The sequence below is a fragment of the Syngnathus typhle genome, linkage group LG2, assembly GCF_033458585.1.
Source record: "Syngnathus typhle isolate RoL2023-S1 ecotype Sweden linkage group LG2, RoL_Styp_1.0, whole genome shotgun sequence".
NCBI lineage: Eukaryota > Metazoa > Chordata > Actinopteri > Syngnathiformes > Syngnathidae > Syngnathus > Syngnathus typhle.
The window spans coordinates 24,850,533-24,869,048 of record NC_083739.1 but is presented as its reverse complement, the minus strand read 5'-3'; the positions used below and the strand labels follow the sequence as shown (position 1 = coordinate 24,869,048).

Below are 18,516 nucleotides of genomic sequence, written 5' to 3'. Positions count from 1 at the left end.
TCCGTTCTGTGCATTTTATTTCACAACACTTTGCCTTTCTTCTCTGCTGTTCACTTCAAACACGCTCCATGCGACCGCAATGCTCTCGTATCAGACGCTTGCTCGATCACCTGCTCGTTTGCTGTCCCGTGCGCGCACGAAGCGCGGTGGTGCGTTTACGGGCAGTCGGAGAAATCAACGCCAACAAAAAAAACTACATCCAGCCTAGTTAAGACCATACCAAAGACTATAAAAATGGGACCCATTGCCTCCCTGCGTGTGTGACGATCATTGGGACTTAAAAAAAAAAAAAAAAAAAAAAAAAAAATTAAAAAAAAAATTATTATTTTTTTTTTTTGTACCCATGTATAATGCGCGCCCCAGATTTTAGGACAATAAATTAGTTAAATTTTGCGCACTATACACGGAAAAAAACGGTATTTTAAATTGGTTTTCAAGATGACATGTCTGTTTTTGGTGTTGGATTTTATGAAAGTAATTTCCCCTAAAAATGCGACTTATACTCCAGTGCGACTTGTATATATATTTTTCTTCTTTATTATGCATTTTATGGCTGGTACGACTTGTACTCCGGAGCGATTTATAGTCTGGAAAATATGGTACTAATATGTATTTTCTTTCCTGTAAAGCATTATCTCCATTTGTGTAAAAATAACTAAAAATGTAGGTTTCTATGTCTGAAATGCTGCGGGTCGGTAGCAAAGTACTGACAATAGGAAATAGGACTTTGGTTTTAAAGAACAAATGCTCCGAAAATTATCATTCGGTTCGTCAATAGGAAATATAAAGTGGGTCTTTTGAAGCAAGGGAGGAAACTACAAGGAACGGGTGTTTACCTAAACGAGCACCTCACTAAGAAAAATGCTGAGATAGCAAATTGAAGAAGGAAAACAAGATTCTCGCAACGTAGGTCAGAAACTGCAAAGTATGGATTAAAACGAACGGAGCAACACCAGAAGATGTCAAAACTCTCGTGAGTGAACTGGAGGAACTGAAGACGTATGGCCTGCTGATGGGGGAACCTAACATCTACAATGGCTGAACTGATGACCATTAACCTATGGACCCTCCTGACGAGAACGGTGGATTACAGCGGAGCACAACATGGCAAACAGAGAGTGGCGGGGAGGACATCCATCTCAGGTAGACCGTCCCCTTACACCCTTCATGCCATCCAGTGACACTCTCACAAATACAGGGATTTCTGTCCCAACGAATCTAGACTCTTTATTATTTAATTCATTTGACCTAGAGAATGTTAATGCTGGTATCTATGAGTCCTTCTTTAACCCAGATACTAATTACACTCCCCTAAAATCTGTTGAATTGTCACGTGAATATTTTTCTGAAGATATGTTTCACAAACTGTGCAATACTCCTCTTGGTCACTGCCAAACAAATGTATTCTCCACTGTCCACTTCAATGTACGGAGTGTCTCTAAAAATCATGATGGTCTGAAAACCTATTTATCAACCTTAACACATTCCTTTTCACTAATAGCTCTTACTGAAACCTTGACGGTTGATAATACATCTAGCTACCCTCTCACTACACTCCTATACACTCTTGGAGACCAAACAAGCAAGGTGGAGGAGTCTCGCTCTGTGATTGATAACTTCAATTTTTCTCCCAGAAAGGATCTAAGTGTTAACTTTGATATGACTGTAGCAGAATTTGTGTTTATAGAACTCTCATCTTGCTCACTCTTAAACAACACCAATGCGATAATTGGAGTATATATAGACCACCAGACTCTGATAAAATCACCTTAAATGAAGACCTCGACTCTACTCTAAAAATCATAAACAAAGAAAATAAATTGTGTGTCCTACTTGGTGACTATTAATTTGCTTGAAACTAAGCAGTCACATACAGCAGACTTCCTTAATACATTATATTGCAGTAACTTTTTCGCTCTTATCAACAAACTCTCCAGGATCACAAACTCAACGGCCACTCTCATTGACAACATTTTATTTAATTCTCTAGACTACAAAATAACATCTGGCCTGTTCATCTGTGATGTATCTGATCATCTTCCTGTCTTCCATTTCATCCACAATGACAGTGGTCCAAAAATCAAAGGTCATACTGGTGATCAAATGAAATTCCGCAAATTTACTGAGAAAAACATGGTATCTTTTATATCTATCATTAGCTCTGTGTCATGGGATGAGGTTATCCTGTTGCAAGATGTCAACAAAGCCTATCACTACTTTCTAACAATACTCACAAATGCATTAGAGTCCTCATTTCCTTTCATTTCTAGTCGTAATATTTTTTTTTTTTTTTTTTTTTTTTTCCGGTATGGCGCCGTAAGTGGCTGCCTCCCAGCAGTGTTCTCTCTTTTCCTCTTTATTTCTTTCTTTTCTCCTTTTTCTTTCTGTCTTTTTGTCCATTCGGCGATGCTGGTGCCTTCTACCGCACCTCGGTATCTCTTCGGATCGGATATTTTGTATTTATTTTTTTTTTTCTTCCTGGGACCGGGATCATCGGTCGAGACCGGCGTGACTCTACGGCGGCTTCCTGCTTATCCGGGCAGTGATGACCGGGTCCCTCGCCTTGGCCTTGCAGCCGCAACCCCTGTGGGGAGTCCGCTCCCTCGTGCTCGTCGGAACCAACGACTTTCGCCATGCTAGCCCCGTGGTGACCATCTGCACGTGCACCCGACTGGGTGCCCAGGACGCTGCTCACACGTTTGCCTGCTTTGTGATGTTTTTCACCGATTTACGACCACGGTCCATTGGGCGCCGTTGAACTGGACTGCCCCTACACCTGTCTATGGACCCCGTGGAGGCTATTTAGTGTGTTTTGGGGTGTTCTCCTGTATTGAGGGGTGCTGGTTGGCCACAGTTACTTTTTTTCCTTTGTCTTTTATCTTTGTTTTGCTTTGATGGCTTTTATCTTGAGCACTTTCTGGCTTTCTTTGTGGCGCCGTTGTGTGGCAGCCTTATGAGAGCCTGTTGAGTTGCTCTCATGCCATTTGTGCGTCTTTTGTATACCCACTCTGTGGTATGAATACTGCTGGGGCCTGAATTTCCCCACCCCTGGGGATCAATAAATATTCAATCAATCAACTCTAAGGGGAAACCATGGATAACGGATGAACTAAAAAAATCTTCACGTAAAAATAATAAACTTTATACAAAATCTATTGCAAATCCCACCCCCATAGAAATATATGAAGACCCCTCCACACGAGCAGCCCCTGTGCCTCTTCGCCGATAGCATGAGGAGGGCGCTTGCCGCTATTAACACCCGTAAGGCGGCGGGCCCTGACAACATCCCAGGTCGAGCGCTGAAGGACTGCGCTGGGGAGCTGACGGGTGTCTTCACGGACATTTTTAACATTTCCCTGCAGCAGGCCATCGTCCCTTTGTGTTTCAAGGCTGCCACCATCGTACCTGTGCCAAAAAAACCTGCTCCGTCCTGCTTCAATGACTACCCCCCCGTGGCACTGACGCCCAGCAACATGAAGTGCTTTGAGCGGCTTGTCATGGAGCACATAAGGTCCATTTCACACCCCCCACCATAGACCCCTTCCAGTTTGCGTAGCGAGCCAAACGGTCCTCTGAGGATGCGATCTGCTCTGCCCTCCACTCGACCCTCACCCACCTGGAGAGAAGGGACTCGTATGTGAGATTGCTGTTTGTGGACTTCAGTTCCGCCTTCAACACCATTGTGCCACAACGACTCATCTGCAAACTCGACAAGCTGGGCCTCAGTACCTACCTCTGCAACTGGCTACTGGACTTCCTCTATCAGAGGCCTCAGGTGGTACGTGTTGGCGACAAAATCTCCGCCAGCATCACGCTGAGCACAGGGGCTGCCCAAGGCTGCGTGCTCAGTCCGCTGCTCTTCACCCTGCTGATGCATGACTGCACTGCAACCTACAGCAACAACTGCATAGTGAAATTTGCTGACGACACGGCTCTGGTGGTTCTCATCACCAAGGGCGACGAGACTCAATACAGGTTTGGAGGTTGACTTTCTGACCACGTGGTGCAGGGACAACAACCTCCTGCTGAACGTCAACAAGACCAAGGAGATTGTTGACTTCCGGAAGGGTCACACCCAACACCTGCCGCTGACCATCGACGGTGCTGTGGTGGAGAGAGTGAGCAGCACCAGGTTCCTGGGGGTGCACATCAGTGAGGATCTCTCCTGGTCCACCAACACAGCATCACTGGCGAAGAAAGCTCAGCGCCGCCTGTACTTCCTGCGGAAACTCAGGCGAGCAAGTGCTCCTCCGGCCGTCATGACTACATTCTACCGTGGCACCATTGAGAGCGTCCTCTCCAGTTGTATTACTGTCTGGGGTGGTAGCTGCACCGAATACAACATGAAGGACCTGCAGCGCATAGTGGACATGGCTGGTAAGATTCTTGGTGCTTGACTCCCCTCCCTGATGGACATTTACACCTCCCATCTCACCCGCAATGTGACCACGATTGTGAGTGATGTGAGTCACCCCGCTCACTCTTTGTTTGATCTTCTGCCCTCAGGGAAGAGGTACAGGAGCCTGCGCTCCCGCACCACCAGACTCACCAACAGCTTCATACTCCAGGCTGTTAGGATCTTGAACTCTCTCCCCACTTCTGCGTAGCGTCCTGTACTTTTGCGCTATATTCTGACTGTCTGCTGTATGCACACTTGCTCCATTTTTGCTCCTCTTATTTATTATGTTGTTTGTTTATTTATTATTTATTCACCACTCTTATTTATTCATTGTTTGTGCCTTCTTGTTTTTATTTTCTTGTGTTGTTTACTTGTATGTATATTGTGTACTATGTCTTGTCACCGTGGGATAGTGGGAACGTAATTTTGATTTCTTTGTGTGTCTTGGCATGTGAAGAAATTGACAGTAAAGCACACTTTGACTTTGATAGAAATATACAATAAATATAAAAATAAATTTACAGTATTACTAAGGAAAACCAAACAAACTTACTATGCTGATAAATTTACTCAAGCCTCTGGTGACATCAAAACAATCTTATCAACCATTTATTACATCGCTAAAACATCTACCCCAAGTGAGATGCTGGGAAGAATGGAGCCCATTCTAACCCAATAGATATTTCTAATGGTTTCAATGATTTGTTTGTAAATGTAAAAAGCGTTAGCTTGGCATCTAGCTTCTCAACCTCTCATACAAGCCCCTGTTGCCTAATTAAAGGGCAGTTTCCTTCACTCTCCATTCTTGACCCTCCTAGTGTTAAGGAAGTTTGCAGCATTGTCATGAGCTTGAAAAACTCGGCCCCTGGCCATGACGAGATCAGAAGCATACTTATTAAGAGAATCATTCATTCAATAATAATCCCACTAACACACATTTTCTCCTTATCTTTAAAATTTGGCATTGTACCCCAAGAACTAAAAATTGCTAAAGTCATTCCTATTTTCAATGCTGGTGAGACAAATGAATATGGTAATTTTCAGCCTACGTATATCAATTCTTCCATGCTTCTCCAAGATTCTAGAAAAATTGGTTTATTCAAGATTGGCAAAGCACCTCGAAACAAACAATATTCTCTACAAGCATCAATACGGTTTCCGCAAAAAGTTTTCCACTGAGCATGCACTGCAGCATGAGGACTGTGAAGCTCGGAAGTTGTAAAATTGATATTGCAATATATTGTTGCGCCATCTGTTGCAATAAATAATTGATACATTGACGGCAAATACTAATATTTTATGACAACACACTAATGCAACTCACCTAGATAGATTCAACCCATTGTTACTGTCACTACTTAATCTCTCCTGTTCTGTATGTGAGGTAGGTGGAAGCAGTGGCCAGCGAAGAACACATGCAAAGACACACCTACAGTGTTTGCCTCAAAAGTGTGGAGACACTTCAGCTTTTATGAAACGGATGACAGAAAAACGGACTAACAAAGAAAAAGACTATACGATCTGCAATAACTGTTTTCTAAAGTGTAACAGCAACACTACGAATCTACAAAGCCACCTCGTTCACTATTACTGTGAACTGTACAAAGGCAGTGTTGGGCCAATTACTTCCAAAATGGTTGTACTAAGTTCATTTTGTCTTCACTTATAAATTAGTTGACTGGTTCTTTTATCACAGACAATTTATGTTACAGTTAGTAGTTACCCCTCCAAGAAGTAAGTGAATTAGTATTTGAATTACTCCATCATAAATGTAACTAGTTACTAGGAAAAGTAATTATTGCATTAAAAAACATTGAATTATGTAAAAGAATTCCGATTTTTGAGCAGGTGGCAATATACAGTTACCGTAATTTTCGGACTATAGGTCGTTTTTTTTTTCATAGTTTGGGTGGGGGGGGGCGACTTATACTCAGGAGCGACTTATATATGTTTTTTTTCACAAGTTTTTACTTGATTATTAACGCATCACTTACTTACAAGTATAGTTGACCACTTCACATGTTATTTTTAGTATAGTTGATCACTTCACATGCTTTGATATCTTTATCTTGAACATATTCAAAACATGAAAAATAGAGAGAAAAAATCTAATAAAGTAATTAACACTTTAAAGCGCCATAATCTCTGGACATGTCCTCTGTCACCAGGATGACATAAAGGACGAGAAATTTGATCAATGGATTTAATGATTTGGAGTGACACAAATGGTTTGATAATATTGTTGTTTATGTGATAGTTATTTAAAATATAGTTTATATATCGTTGTATGGGCCTGTGGAATAATTTGAACTGCGGCGCGGCACATGGCATTGTTGACGAAGGACAATCGATGGATTTAATGAATTGGAGTGACACAGATGGTTTTATAAACGTGTTATTTATGTAATAGTTTTTTTTAAATAACTGAATGTTACGTCAGGCCTGTTCTCAGCTCCTCGTTTGTATTTGTCACGTTAGCATACCGTATCGTTTAGCCCAGGGGTCACCAAACTACGGCCCGTGGGCCGTATCCGTTTAATCCGGCCCGCCAACCCTGAACAAATTGTATTATTAAACTTTTTTTTTTTGTCATTTTGCCTGCAATAGTATAGCCAGTAGATGGGGAAGCGCTCGCCTGCGCATTTACTACCGGAAGCCGTGTCAGAAAGCTCGGTGCACACTCACAAGTGCGTGTATGTACTCAGTAGTACGGACATGGCGCACTCGCGCTCTATTTGTATCAGTCCCGAATTTAGAGCGTGGGCTGTGACGACAGCATTCTTGTAATTCGCGCGCTGAGCTTTCAGATGCAGCCACCCACAAACCTTCCCCTGGAAGCCTTCCATTAAAATGAGTCGCCCAAGGAAAAGCAAGGTGGACACAGTGCCGAGCGTTTAAAAGAGAGTGGCCAATTTGGCTCGACGTACACGACGTGACGTTCAGCCACATGAATGTCAACATCAAACCGTCACAGATCGAGGTAAACGGACCAACACCTCGGATCTCGCCTAAGAATTGCCACAACAAATTTTACTCCAGACTATGACGCACTAGCAAACTTTAACAAAAAAGACAGCGGTGTCTACAAGCCTACTGGAACCTACAAAAGGATTATAAGGAAGGAACACAAGAACTTTAAGCGACTGCTCATATGTGTCAGAGAGATTCTGCTCTGACAACTGAGCTGAACTTTTATCTGTTAAGATTGTGCATGGCACAACAGAAAGTTAATGTTCCATGGCTTTTTTCTTCTATGAAGAACCCAGAGAGAGTTATTTAGTTATTATTTATTTCCATTTTTTTCTGTGAAGAACTCAGAGAGGGTTATTTAGTTATTATTTATTTCATTAATAGTGTTATTATTTGTTTCCTGACTTTTTCTGTAAAGAACCTGGAAAGGGTTATTAATTAACCGTTATTTGGTTATGTGTGGCTTTCTGGAAAACAATACATTTTTTAAGCTCCCCTACAATCGTCACACTTTTTCTGTTACAAACTGACACCGGCCTCCCATCAGAGAAAGGAAAAGTTATGTGGCCCTCACAGGAAAAGGTTTGGGGACCCCTGGTTTAGCCTGTTGTTGCTCGTTCATGTCTGTTCTTGGTGTTGGATTTTGTCGAATAAATTGCCCCCCAAAATGCAACTTATACTCCGGAGCGGCTTATATATGTTTTTCTTCACATTTTTGGGCATTTTATGGCTGGTGCGATTTATACTTCGGACCGATTTATAGTCCAAAAATTACGGTAGATTAAAAAAAAGAAAATGAACACTTACGTCTAAAAGACAATGATAAAGGGTGACATACAAGCTAGGGCTGTGGACTCGGACTCGGGGACTCGGACTCGGTCATTTTTGCCGGACTCGGTGCTGATTTTGACCGAGTCCACCGAGTCCGACAATAAAAAAAATACGTTCAATTTTATTTTTATCATGCTGCTGAGAATGTGCGTAGGAATACTGTCCACAGCCCTGCTTACGATCAATGCGGCCACGTTGAGTTGCACTAATGTTTACATTATGTACCAATGTCAAGGACGATTATGTCACCCAGCTTATATCATTGATGTGTTTCGATAGTTGTGGGGTCGTCACTAATTATTTGTGTTTAGATAAACGAGCTGTAATGGTGTAATTAATGATTAAAAAAATATTATCTTACATGTCCTGTGTTTCAGAATGGTTATTTAATTGGGCGAGAGTGTGTGTTTTCAAGCGTTTTGCCTCATGCCAATGGCACTCAGGGCTAAGGGTGGGCTTCAATGACTATTTTTGTAAAGCCATGCATTTAATACCATGTCAGATAATATATTAGAGTGTAGGTTATGTTCCAATGTATCCACTTCTATCGGTTAAATTGTCAACCGTACATTTATGACTACGCCATGAGTGATCTACGTTATGAACTAGCACAACTCCGGTAGGGCAGGGAAAATGTTATCGATCCGACGTCCGATTGGAACGTCGCCTCACTTTTCCGTCCGCGCTCTCAGCAAGGGATCCTATATAAGCCGAACCAGCCAGTGTGAAAGCAGTTGCATTCGTTCTGCATATATAATTAGTAGGGGTGTAACAATTCATCGATACACATCGATTAATCGATATAATGCTCTACGATTTATTGGCATCGATGCTAAACGTAAACATCGATTTATATCGCCGTGTTTGACCTCGGACATTAGACGTGACTTTATTTGGAAATCCAGTTCATTCTTGCTTGCTTCCTCTTTTCGGGAGCAGTGAGCGGCGTGTTGTGTTGTGAGCAGAGCAGGCACGTGAAAGGGGAGTCGACAACTAGTACGCGGCTCCTGGGCTGGTGCTATGGCTAGTGTCCAAAAAGACGAGGAAATTTGCTCCCCTTTAGGCTTCAAGTCATTCGTTTGGAAGCACTTTGGATTCCAAAGAAAACATGGCTCAACGGGCAAGACACGTGCAGTTTGTAAATCCTGCCAAGCGGTGATCAAATATTCAGGGACCACAAATCTCTATATTTATATTTAAAGAAAAAACACGACGTCAAAGTTCAGTGTTAAAATAAGCACTTTGTATACTACAATACTCTTGTAATTTCCTAAATAAAGAGTTTCCAGTACCTTGTTGATTTTGCGTATGAATTGTTATAAATCAGGATATTGTTCTATATTTTTTATTAAAAAAAAAAAAAAACGATCGTAGAGCACTATATCGCGATGTATCGTGAATGAATCACAGCAGGCTTTAAGATATCGGCAAATATCGTATCGTGGTCCTTTGTATCGATATGATATTGTATCGTGATAAAACCCGCGATTTACACCCCTAATAATTACCTATTTTGTCCCTCGTATAATCATGGGATCCAGAAAGAGTCATGTGTGGACGTATTTTGATGTCACATGAATTACCGTTTTTTTCCGTGTATAGTGCGCCCCCATGTATAATACGCACCCTAAAAATGTATACATATATATTATAAGATTTTTTACACAGAAGATTATATATATAATCTATAAATAATTATCTAAATAAATATATACACTACCGTTCAAAAGTTTGGGGTCACAAAATTGTTTGGGTATAATTGTGTATATATATATATATATGTCGAATATATATATATATATGTCAAATATATATATACCGTTTTTTTCCGTGTATAGTGCGCCCCCATGTATAATACGCACCCTAGAAATGGCATGCTGATGCTGGAAAAAAGCCTGTACCCATGTATAATACGCACCCAATTTTTATGAATTTTCTTTTATGAAATTTTTATTTATTTATTTATTTTTTTAAGTCCCAATGATCGTCACACACGCAGGGAGGCAATGGGTCCCATTTTTATAGTCTTTGGTATGGTCTTAACTAGGCTGGATATAATTTTTTTTGTTGGCGTTGATTTCTCCGACTGCCCATAAACGCACCACCGCGCTCCGTGTGCGCACGGGAAAGAGGGTCCGGACGTGAAAAAGGCGGCTCTGTATGGGAGAGACGTTGAAGAGGAATAAAAACACCCTTGGAAACCAAAACTTGGTGATTTCAAGTTTCATTTCGAGGGACATTTGTCACGTCTCGTCCCCAGTTTTGCTATGTGTCTAGGTTGCCATAGTTTCTGTTCGCGTCGCCCCTCTCTTCCTGTGTCACCTCAATCGATGTAACGTGTTTTGTATTTAAGTCCTGTCTGCCCCTCGCTCACCGTCGGATCATTGCATGTGTTACTGTCATGATGTCTGTTTGCTTTCTGTTCCTGTCTTTGGTAATGTCACCCTGTCTTTTTGTTCCACGACTTTGTCGGTCAGTCCTGTTGTTGGTTTTGTTTTCTAAAAAAAAAAAAAAAAATAAATAAATAAATAATTAAAAAAAAAAAAAATTAAAATTTTTTGTACCCATGTATAATGCGCACCCCAGATTTTAGGACAATAAATTCGTTAAATTTTGCGCACTATACCCGGAAAAAAACGGTAACAGAAAAAATGGACAGCCGGACTCGGACTCGGTGGTCAAGAGGCCGGACTCGGACTCGGTGCAAAAATCCGACCAAGTCCTCAGCCCTGATACAAGCTATAAATGCAATGTATTACCATTTTATATTGAGTTTATCGTCAATGCTGCATTTATATTCCCTAAACTTTAGCAACCCTGTCATGTGCTCCACCTTGAATTTCCATGACGCTGTGGTGAAAACATATTTCCAAAAAATAATACATTCCCATTTCTTTATTTCTCCCAAAGAACACTATGTGGAGGCAGGTGTACACAGAAATATATCATTATTGTGTTAAGTGATTCTGGATGGATTCAAAATGACTTTGCAGACGAGTGGTAAGCGACTGGGATTTATGTTTGTAGGCTAACAATAGCATTTGAGCTAACAACAGCGCTGCGATATTTTCTAGCCAAAACATGCATCGGGTTGACTTTTTGATGAATTCAAAAGGTCTATGCGGATGATGGCAAAGCAACTAGGCCTCATATTTGTTGAATAAAGCATTTTAGCAAAAAACAATTCATCCAGTGCGGATGGTTGTTCGTCTCCCTGTGCCCTGCCATTGTCTGGCAACCAGTTCAGGGTGTCCCCGTCCACTCCCCGATGAGTGCTGGAATAAGCTGCAGGACGCCAACGACCCTCGTGGATTAAAGCGGTACGGAAAATGGATTGAAATTGCTTGCCATGGAGCAAAGACAAAAGGCGAGACCATAGATTTGTAAGGGATTCAAATATGCAGAGGACCACATATGTAGCATGCGATTTAACCATAATTGCCTTTTTGAAAATAAATATCTTCACATAGCATCCAAAAATGCATCACTAAAATAAATGGAGTGATACCAAGAATGTGTCAGACTTCTGTACTGTGCTATACGCACTAATTAGCCAGTCTGTGTTTGAGGGACCTGGCTTAGCAAAAGGTTTATAATTGCACTCCACTAAGGATAAATAATCATCAAGGAGACACTGATACCATTGTTGAGTTCCTCATTGAGTTTTTCGACTTCCTCCTTTAGTGACACACTGCTGTTCCACAGCGAGTCAGCCATTTGGCTGAAGTTCTGCTTCCCGATGTTCTACAAGAACACAACATTTACAAAGCCAGAAGGAAGCAAAGCAACAAGGCAACAGATGACCTTCACCTCAAGTGTCTTGCTTGCGGCTTCATCTGCCTCCTCCGCCGTCCTCTCGGCCACTTTGATGCCATTAATTATATTGTTGTAGGCCTTGGTCATGTCAACCAAACCCTCGCTCTTTGTTTTCTCCACAAACCTAATAAGACACCAATTTGAAGGCCCGCATACGTAGTTTTTTTCCATGTTGTCATTGGGCAGGAGAATTTACTTGGACAGGTTTGCAGCCAAAGCGTGGAACATATTAGCATGGCGCTCAGATTCCTCCACCAGTATCTTTGAATTGGCCCAAATGAAGCCCTGCACCTTCTTGGACAATGGTGTCCTGGCACCGTCGAGCTGTGCTGACAAACGCTCATAATCCTGTGGAAAAGATGTAAGACAAAGTAAGATGGCGGCGCGTGCACACGCAGCAGCCTCTCTCTGTCCCGCGCGTGCACACGCAGCAGCCTCTCTCTGTCCCGAACGGTGTTTTGTTTTGTCGTTTAATGTGGGTTTGTCCGACAGTTTTGTGTGTTTGTCTCGTCGTACTGAGTCGTGCTACAAGTACAGCGGGCTGGTTCTGCTCGACATCGGCGAAAGCGAGTTTTGTGGTGTTCTGGACTTTGAAGCGGGGACATTAAAGGCGCTCGGTCTGCTCCGTCCTGAAGCGTCGCCGGACTCGCCTGCTATTGCTCCCCCGGTTGGGAAGCGTCGGAAGCGGTGTGCGAGGAGGCTGAAGAGGGGCAAGCGCGGGGGCGTCCGGGCCAGGCTGGCGGCCAACCCAGCTCGCCCGGCCGTGCCTTCCATTCTTCTGGCGACTTTTCGGTCGCTGGACATCAACATGGTTTACATTCGCCTGCTGTGATCTACGAACCGGACAGTGCGTAACTGCTGTGTGCTCGTGTTCACTGGGACTTGGTTGACCGTCATCATTCCGGACTCTGCTGTGCATTTGGAGCGGCTAGCGTGCTATCGGGCGGACCGGGCCGTTGTACGAGGGGGACAGTCGCGAGGAGGTGGGATGTGCGTCTACATCCGTGACGGATGGTGCTGGGACTTTGTGGTGGTATGCGAGCACTGCTCGCCACTGGCGGAGTTTGTGATCTCCAGGCTGTTAGGGTCCTGAACTCTCTCCCCCCTTCTGCGTAGCGTCCTGTACTTTTGCGCTTTGTTCTGACTGTCTGCTGTGCACTTGTGCTCCGTTTTGCTCCTCTTATTTACTGTGTTATTTATTTATTATTTATTCATCACTCTTATTGTTCATTGTTTGTGCCTTCTTGTTTTTATTTTGCGTTGTTTACTTGTATGTTTATCGTGTACTGTGTCTCGTCACCGTGGGATAGGGGAAACGTAATTTCAATTTCTTTGTGTGTCTTGGCATGAAGAGATTGACAATAAAGCAGACTTTTTTTGACTTTGAAAAACACAATTCATGATGTGTGTGCGTGTGTTACAAACAAGCATACAAAATCAGTGTCAAAATTTGTGAAAGAACGATACCACAAAAATTGAACCATTGCATGCTGAGGGAGGTCTATTTATATAGCAGTCTATGTATAAGTGTACATACACTTACATCTCGATTTTACGTGGACTTTGGGATCCAGAATTTGGGAAGCGCGTTAACCTCGAAAGCACGTTGTATAATGATGAGTAAAGTCCAGATTTAGGTGTATTGACAGTTTCAACGTAGACTAGGTGCATTTTTCCAGTCGTGGCAAATCTGGGTATGTGTGCACACCTCTTTGGAGTTATGTAGCATGGAGAGCAGCTCGTTGACTTGAGCCACACGGTCTTCTGTTATGTGCAGCTGCTCGTCTACCTCCTTGCGTTTGGACATCAGCTCGTCCACTTGCCTCTGAGACAACACAGGGTGATGTGATAATCATGGCTCCTCACCCTTCTCCTCTTCGACAATCACTCCGCCAACACTCACCCTGCTGTCCTCAAGCATTTCCTGGTTGCTGTTGTTGACCTCAACCGCTTGGGCTGTCTTGTTGATCGCCTCATTCAGGGCGTCCCGCAGTGCCATCATGTCATCGTGGAAGTGCGAGAGGAACTTTTTGGCAGTTTCACCCGCATTCACGTTGTACTCCTGACGACGTGCCAAGTTCTTGTCTACATGCTCCAACACTGTCCGCGCACACATCAGTCCCTGTCTGCCTCATTACGAAATTCACAGATTTTACGAAACTTACGCTTTTCCGCCTCCATCTTCTCCTGATCGGCCATTTTCTTCTGTCCAGTGCAGCTTCTGCTACTCATCTTGTCCAAAATGACCTCCACCTCCTCTATCTTCTGCTCCTGCTCGCCTTTGTCCTGATCTATTTCCGTCTTGTTTAGCGACCAATTTGCCATTTCTATGATGTCTGCAAGGATTGACAACCACAATAGTATCAGAGGGGATCTTCCAGTAGTTTATGACAGTACAGGGCCATCAATTGGTTAATTGGTTTGGTTATCTCTCATAATACAGCCAACATCGGGTACGGAAACACTCACTGAATAAACTAGGTGACAAAAAAAATACTTTTCTTTTATTGTTTTTAACAGTTGAGTCCTCTCGTGCAGGATAATTTGTTCTGCGAATAAAATTAGGATATAATTGACCTTGAAAGCAATGCACCAGGGTGTTAAAAATGAAAAAATAAAATCTTCAACAACACACACTGAAACACTCAATATAAGTTTTCCATTAAAAACGCGCCTCATTAGTGCTACATATTGAATGGCAAAAAACCCCCAAAAAACCCCAATAAGACTTAAATGTCAACTGCCAAAAGTAGTGATGTGTATTTCGAGCCATTGTGTTCATTTGAACGAGCCAGCACATTGTTGTTAATATTTAATTGTCAATCACTGAATGCACAAGCCAAAGTTGGGCAGTGTAAAGCCTTTTTCCCCACCACATTGAGCAGGGTGCAGCACGCCACCGTTAAACCCATTGATTGTGTATGTGGTGAGGGGCGGCCAACACGGAATGGAGTATTGCTGGGTGCCCAGAATAGGAAAATGATTTCCTGTTATTTTGGTAAACGTATTGACAAGTGACGGCCTGATTAAACTAATTTGCTCCTGAGCTATTAGATTTTCTCTAATCCTCCTTCTTAAAAAGCTTTTTTTGTAAATGTGAACAAAAGCACTAACTTGGACATTAATTTATAAATCTGTTGGTCTAACCCAGGGGTGGGCAAACTACGGCCCGCGGGCCACATCCGGCCCACGGGACTGTTTAATCCGGCCCGCCAACCCTGAATAAATTGTATTCATCCATCCATCCATTTTCTGAACCGCTTAGTCCCCACGGGGGTCGCGGGAGTGCTGGAGCCTATCCCAGCCATCATCGGGCAGTAGGCGGGGGACACCCTGAACCGGTTGCCAGCCGATGGCAGGGCACACGGAGACAAACAACCATTCGCACTCACACCTAGGGACAATTTGGAGTCTTCAATCGGCCTACCAAGCATGTTTTTGGAATGTGGGAGGAAACCGGAGTGCCCGGAGAAAACCCACGCGGGCCCGGGGAGAACATGCAAACTCCACATTGTATTATTAAACATTTTTCGGGGTCATTTTGCCTGCAATGACTGTGTTTCCCCAGTAGATGGGGAACCGCTCGCCTGCGCATTTACTACCGGAAGCCGTGTCAGAAAGCTCGGTGCACACTCACAAGTGCGTGTACGTACTCAGTAGTACGGACATGGCGCACTCGCGCTCTATTTGTATCAGTCCCGAATATAGAGCGTGGGCTGTGACGAGAGCATTCTTGTAATTCGCGCGCTGTGCTTTCAGATGCAGTTTTACGCTAAAGCCACCCACAAACCTTCCCCTGGAATCCTTCTATTAAAATGAGTCGCCCAAGGAAAAGCAAGGTGGACACAGTGCCGAGTGTTTAAAAAAGAGTGGCCAATTTGGCTCGACGTACGCGACGTGACGTTCAGCCACATCAACATCAACCCGTCACAGATCGAGGTAAACGGACCAACACCTCGAATCTCTCCTAAGAATTGCCACAACAAATTTTACTCCAGACTATGACGCACTAGCAAAAAAAGGGAGACCAACAACACTGTTCCCACTGAAAATGAAGGGGAGGCTCTCAAGTTTGTTGTAAAAAAACGCATTTTGAATGTGATTTGTACACATAGCGAACTACTAGCGACCATTCTCATTTTCAAACAACGCAGGATGCTCAAGGACATTGATGCACAACCTGTTTGCGACTAATCTTAACCTGGAAAGTTCTTAAGGCTTACTTTAAGGAAGTGTTTCCCGTTTCCTCACCTCTGTTACCAGGTGTTTGTGAGTTAAAACTCTGCCCTGATTTTCAAATACCCCTCACCGTGTTGCCGTTTTGATTACTTTATTTGGATGTATGCTTTCACCGATTCTTCAAGATGCTATATTTGGTCAGAATGTTTGCCGTTTGATGTGATGTCATAAGCTAAACATCTTTCATTAATCTGACCTGCAGGCACTGAAGTGATGGAGACTGTTATTCATAATAATAGTGTCGTATTTTATGAGAATCACTGATAGCAGTTTTTTTGTGAATTTCTTTTTTTTTCAAATGCTGTTAACAAATGCATTTGTTTTCAAAAAAACTTGTTTGTAATATCCATGCTTTACTACCTACTAAAGGCCAAAATCTTTTATGCAATGACCTTTACAGGTTGCCTATATTACTCCACACAAACACTACGTCCATCTGCTCCTGGTTCGGCCCTCTGGTCCAAATTTAGAACCCAGTTCGGCCCGCGAGTCAAAAAGTTTGCCCACCCCTGGTCTAACCAGTGGCAAAATCTCTGTTTTTACTTTCTGGTAAACTGCCACGTCAACACTGAGCAAGTGCAATGTAAAATGGGAGCTCACAGAGGCGACGACGGCCGTAAGAACAGTCATGAAAATGAGGGACAGTGGAAAAATTAGTTATATCAGCAACGTTTTTCTCATTATCAAATTTAAGCATACAAAAGTTATTTATTTTTTTAAGGGTATTTTTACTCTTAACGTTTTGTGTTTTAAGCATAGATAGATGGTCATCGACATCTGCGATTGGCTGGCAACCAATTCAGAGTGTTCCCCGTCTACTGCCCGAAGTTCGCTGGAATAGGCTCCAGCGCACCCACGACCCTCGTATTCATTATAGTATTATTTTTATTGCTCCGTAAAACCTAGGGATGCACCGAAATAAAAATTCTTGGCCGAAACCGAAAACCAAAAATGAGGAAACCAAGGCCGAAAACCGAAAACCGAAACACCGAAAGAAATGTCAGTTATTAGAACCACAGCATTTATGGCTACATGTGTACTAACCTCACTAAAATCAAGGCATTGCAATAAACCAGTTACGAAAGTATGAAAATATTTATTTAGCACTGACAACAATGCACAATATAAATTAAAATTCAAAAATAAAATAAAATGTTTAACTTGACCCAACTCATGTGTACATTAAATAATAATTTACAGGCTTATAACTGACTGTAAAATTAAATATGTTCTCTTATAAAAACACAGAGAACTTTCTTGCCTTTTCAAAAACGTCCCCCACAGACGGAGTGGGCGTGCTCGGTGTCAGTTTCCTTTTCTGTGTCGCCTTCTTCTCATATTCAGAATGGCGATCGGGATGTTTGGATTTCAGGTGATGAATTAAACCCGACATGGAGAAACTTTTTGCAGATGCACCCCTTTCAGCATTGCATGTTTTGCAAATCGCTATCCGTGGGTCTTTCTCTGAGATAGTGAAATCAGTCCACACCGCAGACTTATCCCGTTTTCCCGCGTGCTGGCTGCGCTGTTTGCTCACGTCATCACAAGTTTCGGCCGTGTTGTTTCGGTGATTTAGGTCTTTCGGCCAAAAACCGAAAATGCACTTTTGGGTCATTTTCGGCCGAAAATTTTCGGTGGCCGAATTTTCGGTGCATCCCTAGTAAAACCCTTGCTTCAGTTCCCAGGAAATAAACTGAGGAAAAACTCCATAAAGGTGCTCCTCAAATTAATTACCTCTCACCAAGACATGAAAGGAGGGAAGAAGGGTGTGGCTATATTGTTGAGTTTTGATAACATTTACCGTTTTTTTCCGTGTATAATGCGCAAAATATAACTAATTTATTGTCCTAAAATCTGGGGTGCGCATTATACATGGGTACAATTTAAAAAAAAAAAAAAAAATGTTTTTTTTTTTTTTTTATTTTTTTTTAATTTTTTTTTTTAATTGTTTTTTTTTTTTTAAGAAAATTATGGTACAACAAAACCAACAACAGGACTGACCGACAAAGTCGTGGAACAAAAAGACATTACCAAGGACAGGAACAGTAACCAAACAGACATCATGACAGTAACACATGCAATGATCCGACGGTAAGCGAGGGGCAGACAGGACTTAAATACAAAACACGTTACATTGATTGAGGTGACACAGGAAGGGAGGGGCGACAATTTAATTTAAAAAAAAAAAAAAAGAAAATTGGGTGTGTCAGGGTTTTCCAAAGTATCTTGATCTATGATTATGTTGGAATGTATATAACCGG

General features: G+C 42.5%; 1 protein-coding gene across 5 annotated transcripts in view; it reads right to left on the bottom strand.

Moving 5' to 3' along the window:
- lama5 (laminin, alpha 5) overlaps positions 1–18,516 on the bottom strand; it is a 348,173-nt gene that overhangs the window by 116,246 nt on the left and 213,411 nt on the right. For all 5 annotated transcript variants that reach the window (XM_061273125.1, XM_061273122.1, XM_061273123.1 and 2 more), the window contains 6 exons: positions 14,182–14,352; positions 13,920–14,116; positions 13,725–13,841; positions 12,213–12,364; positions 12,011–12,140; positions 11,842–11,944 (listed from right to left, as the gene is read on the bottom strand). In XM_061273125.1, coding sequence (XP_061129109.1) covers positions 11,842–11,944; positions 12,011–12,140; positions 12,213–12,364; positions 13,725–13,841; positions 13,920–14,116; positions 14,182–14,352 — 870 coding nt within the window. The remainder of the gene's footprint in view (positions 1–11,841; positions 11,945–12,010; positions 12,141–12,212; positions 12,365–13,724; positions 13,842–13,919; positions 14,117–14,181; positions 14,353–18,516) is intronic.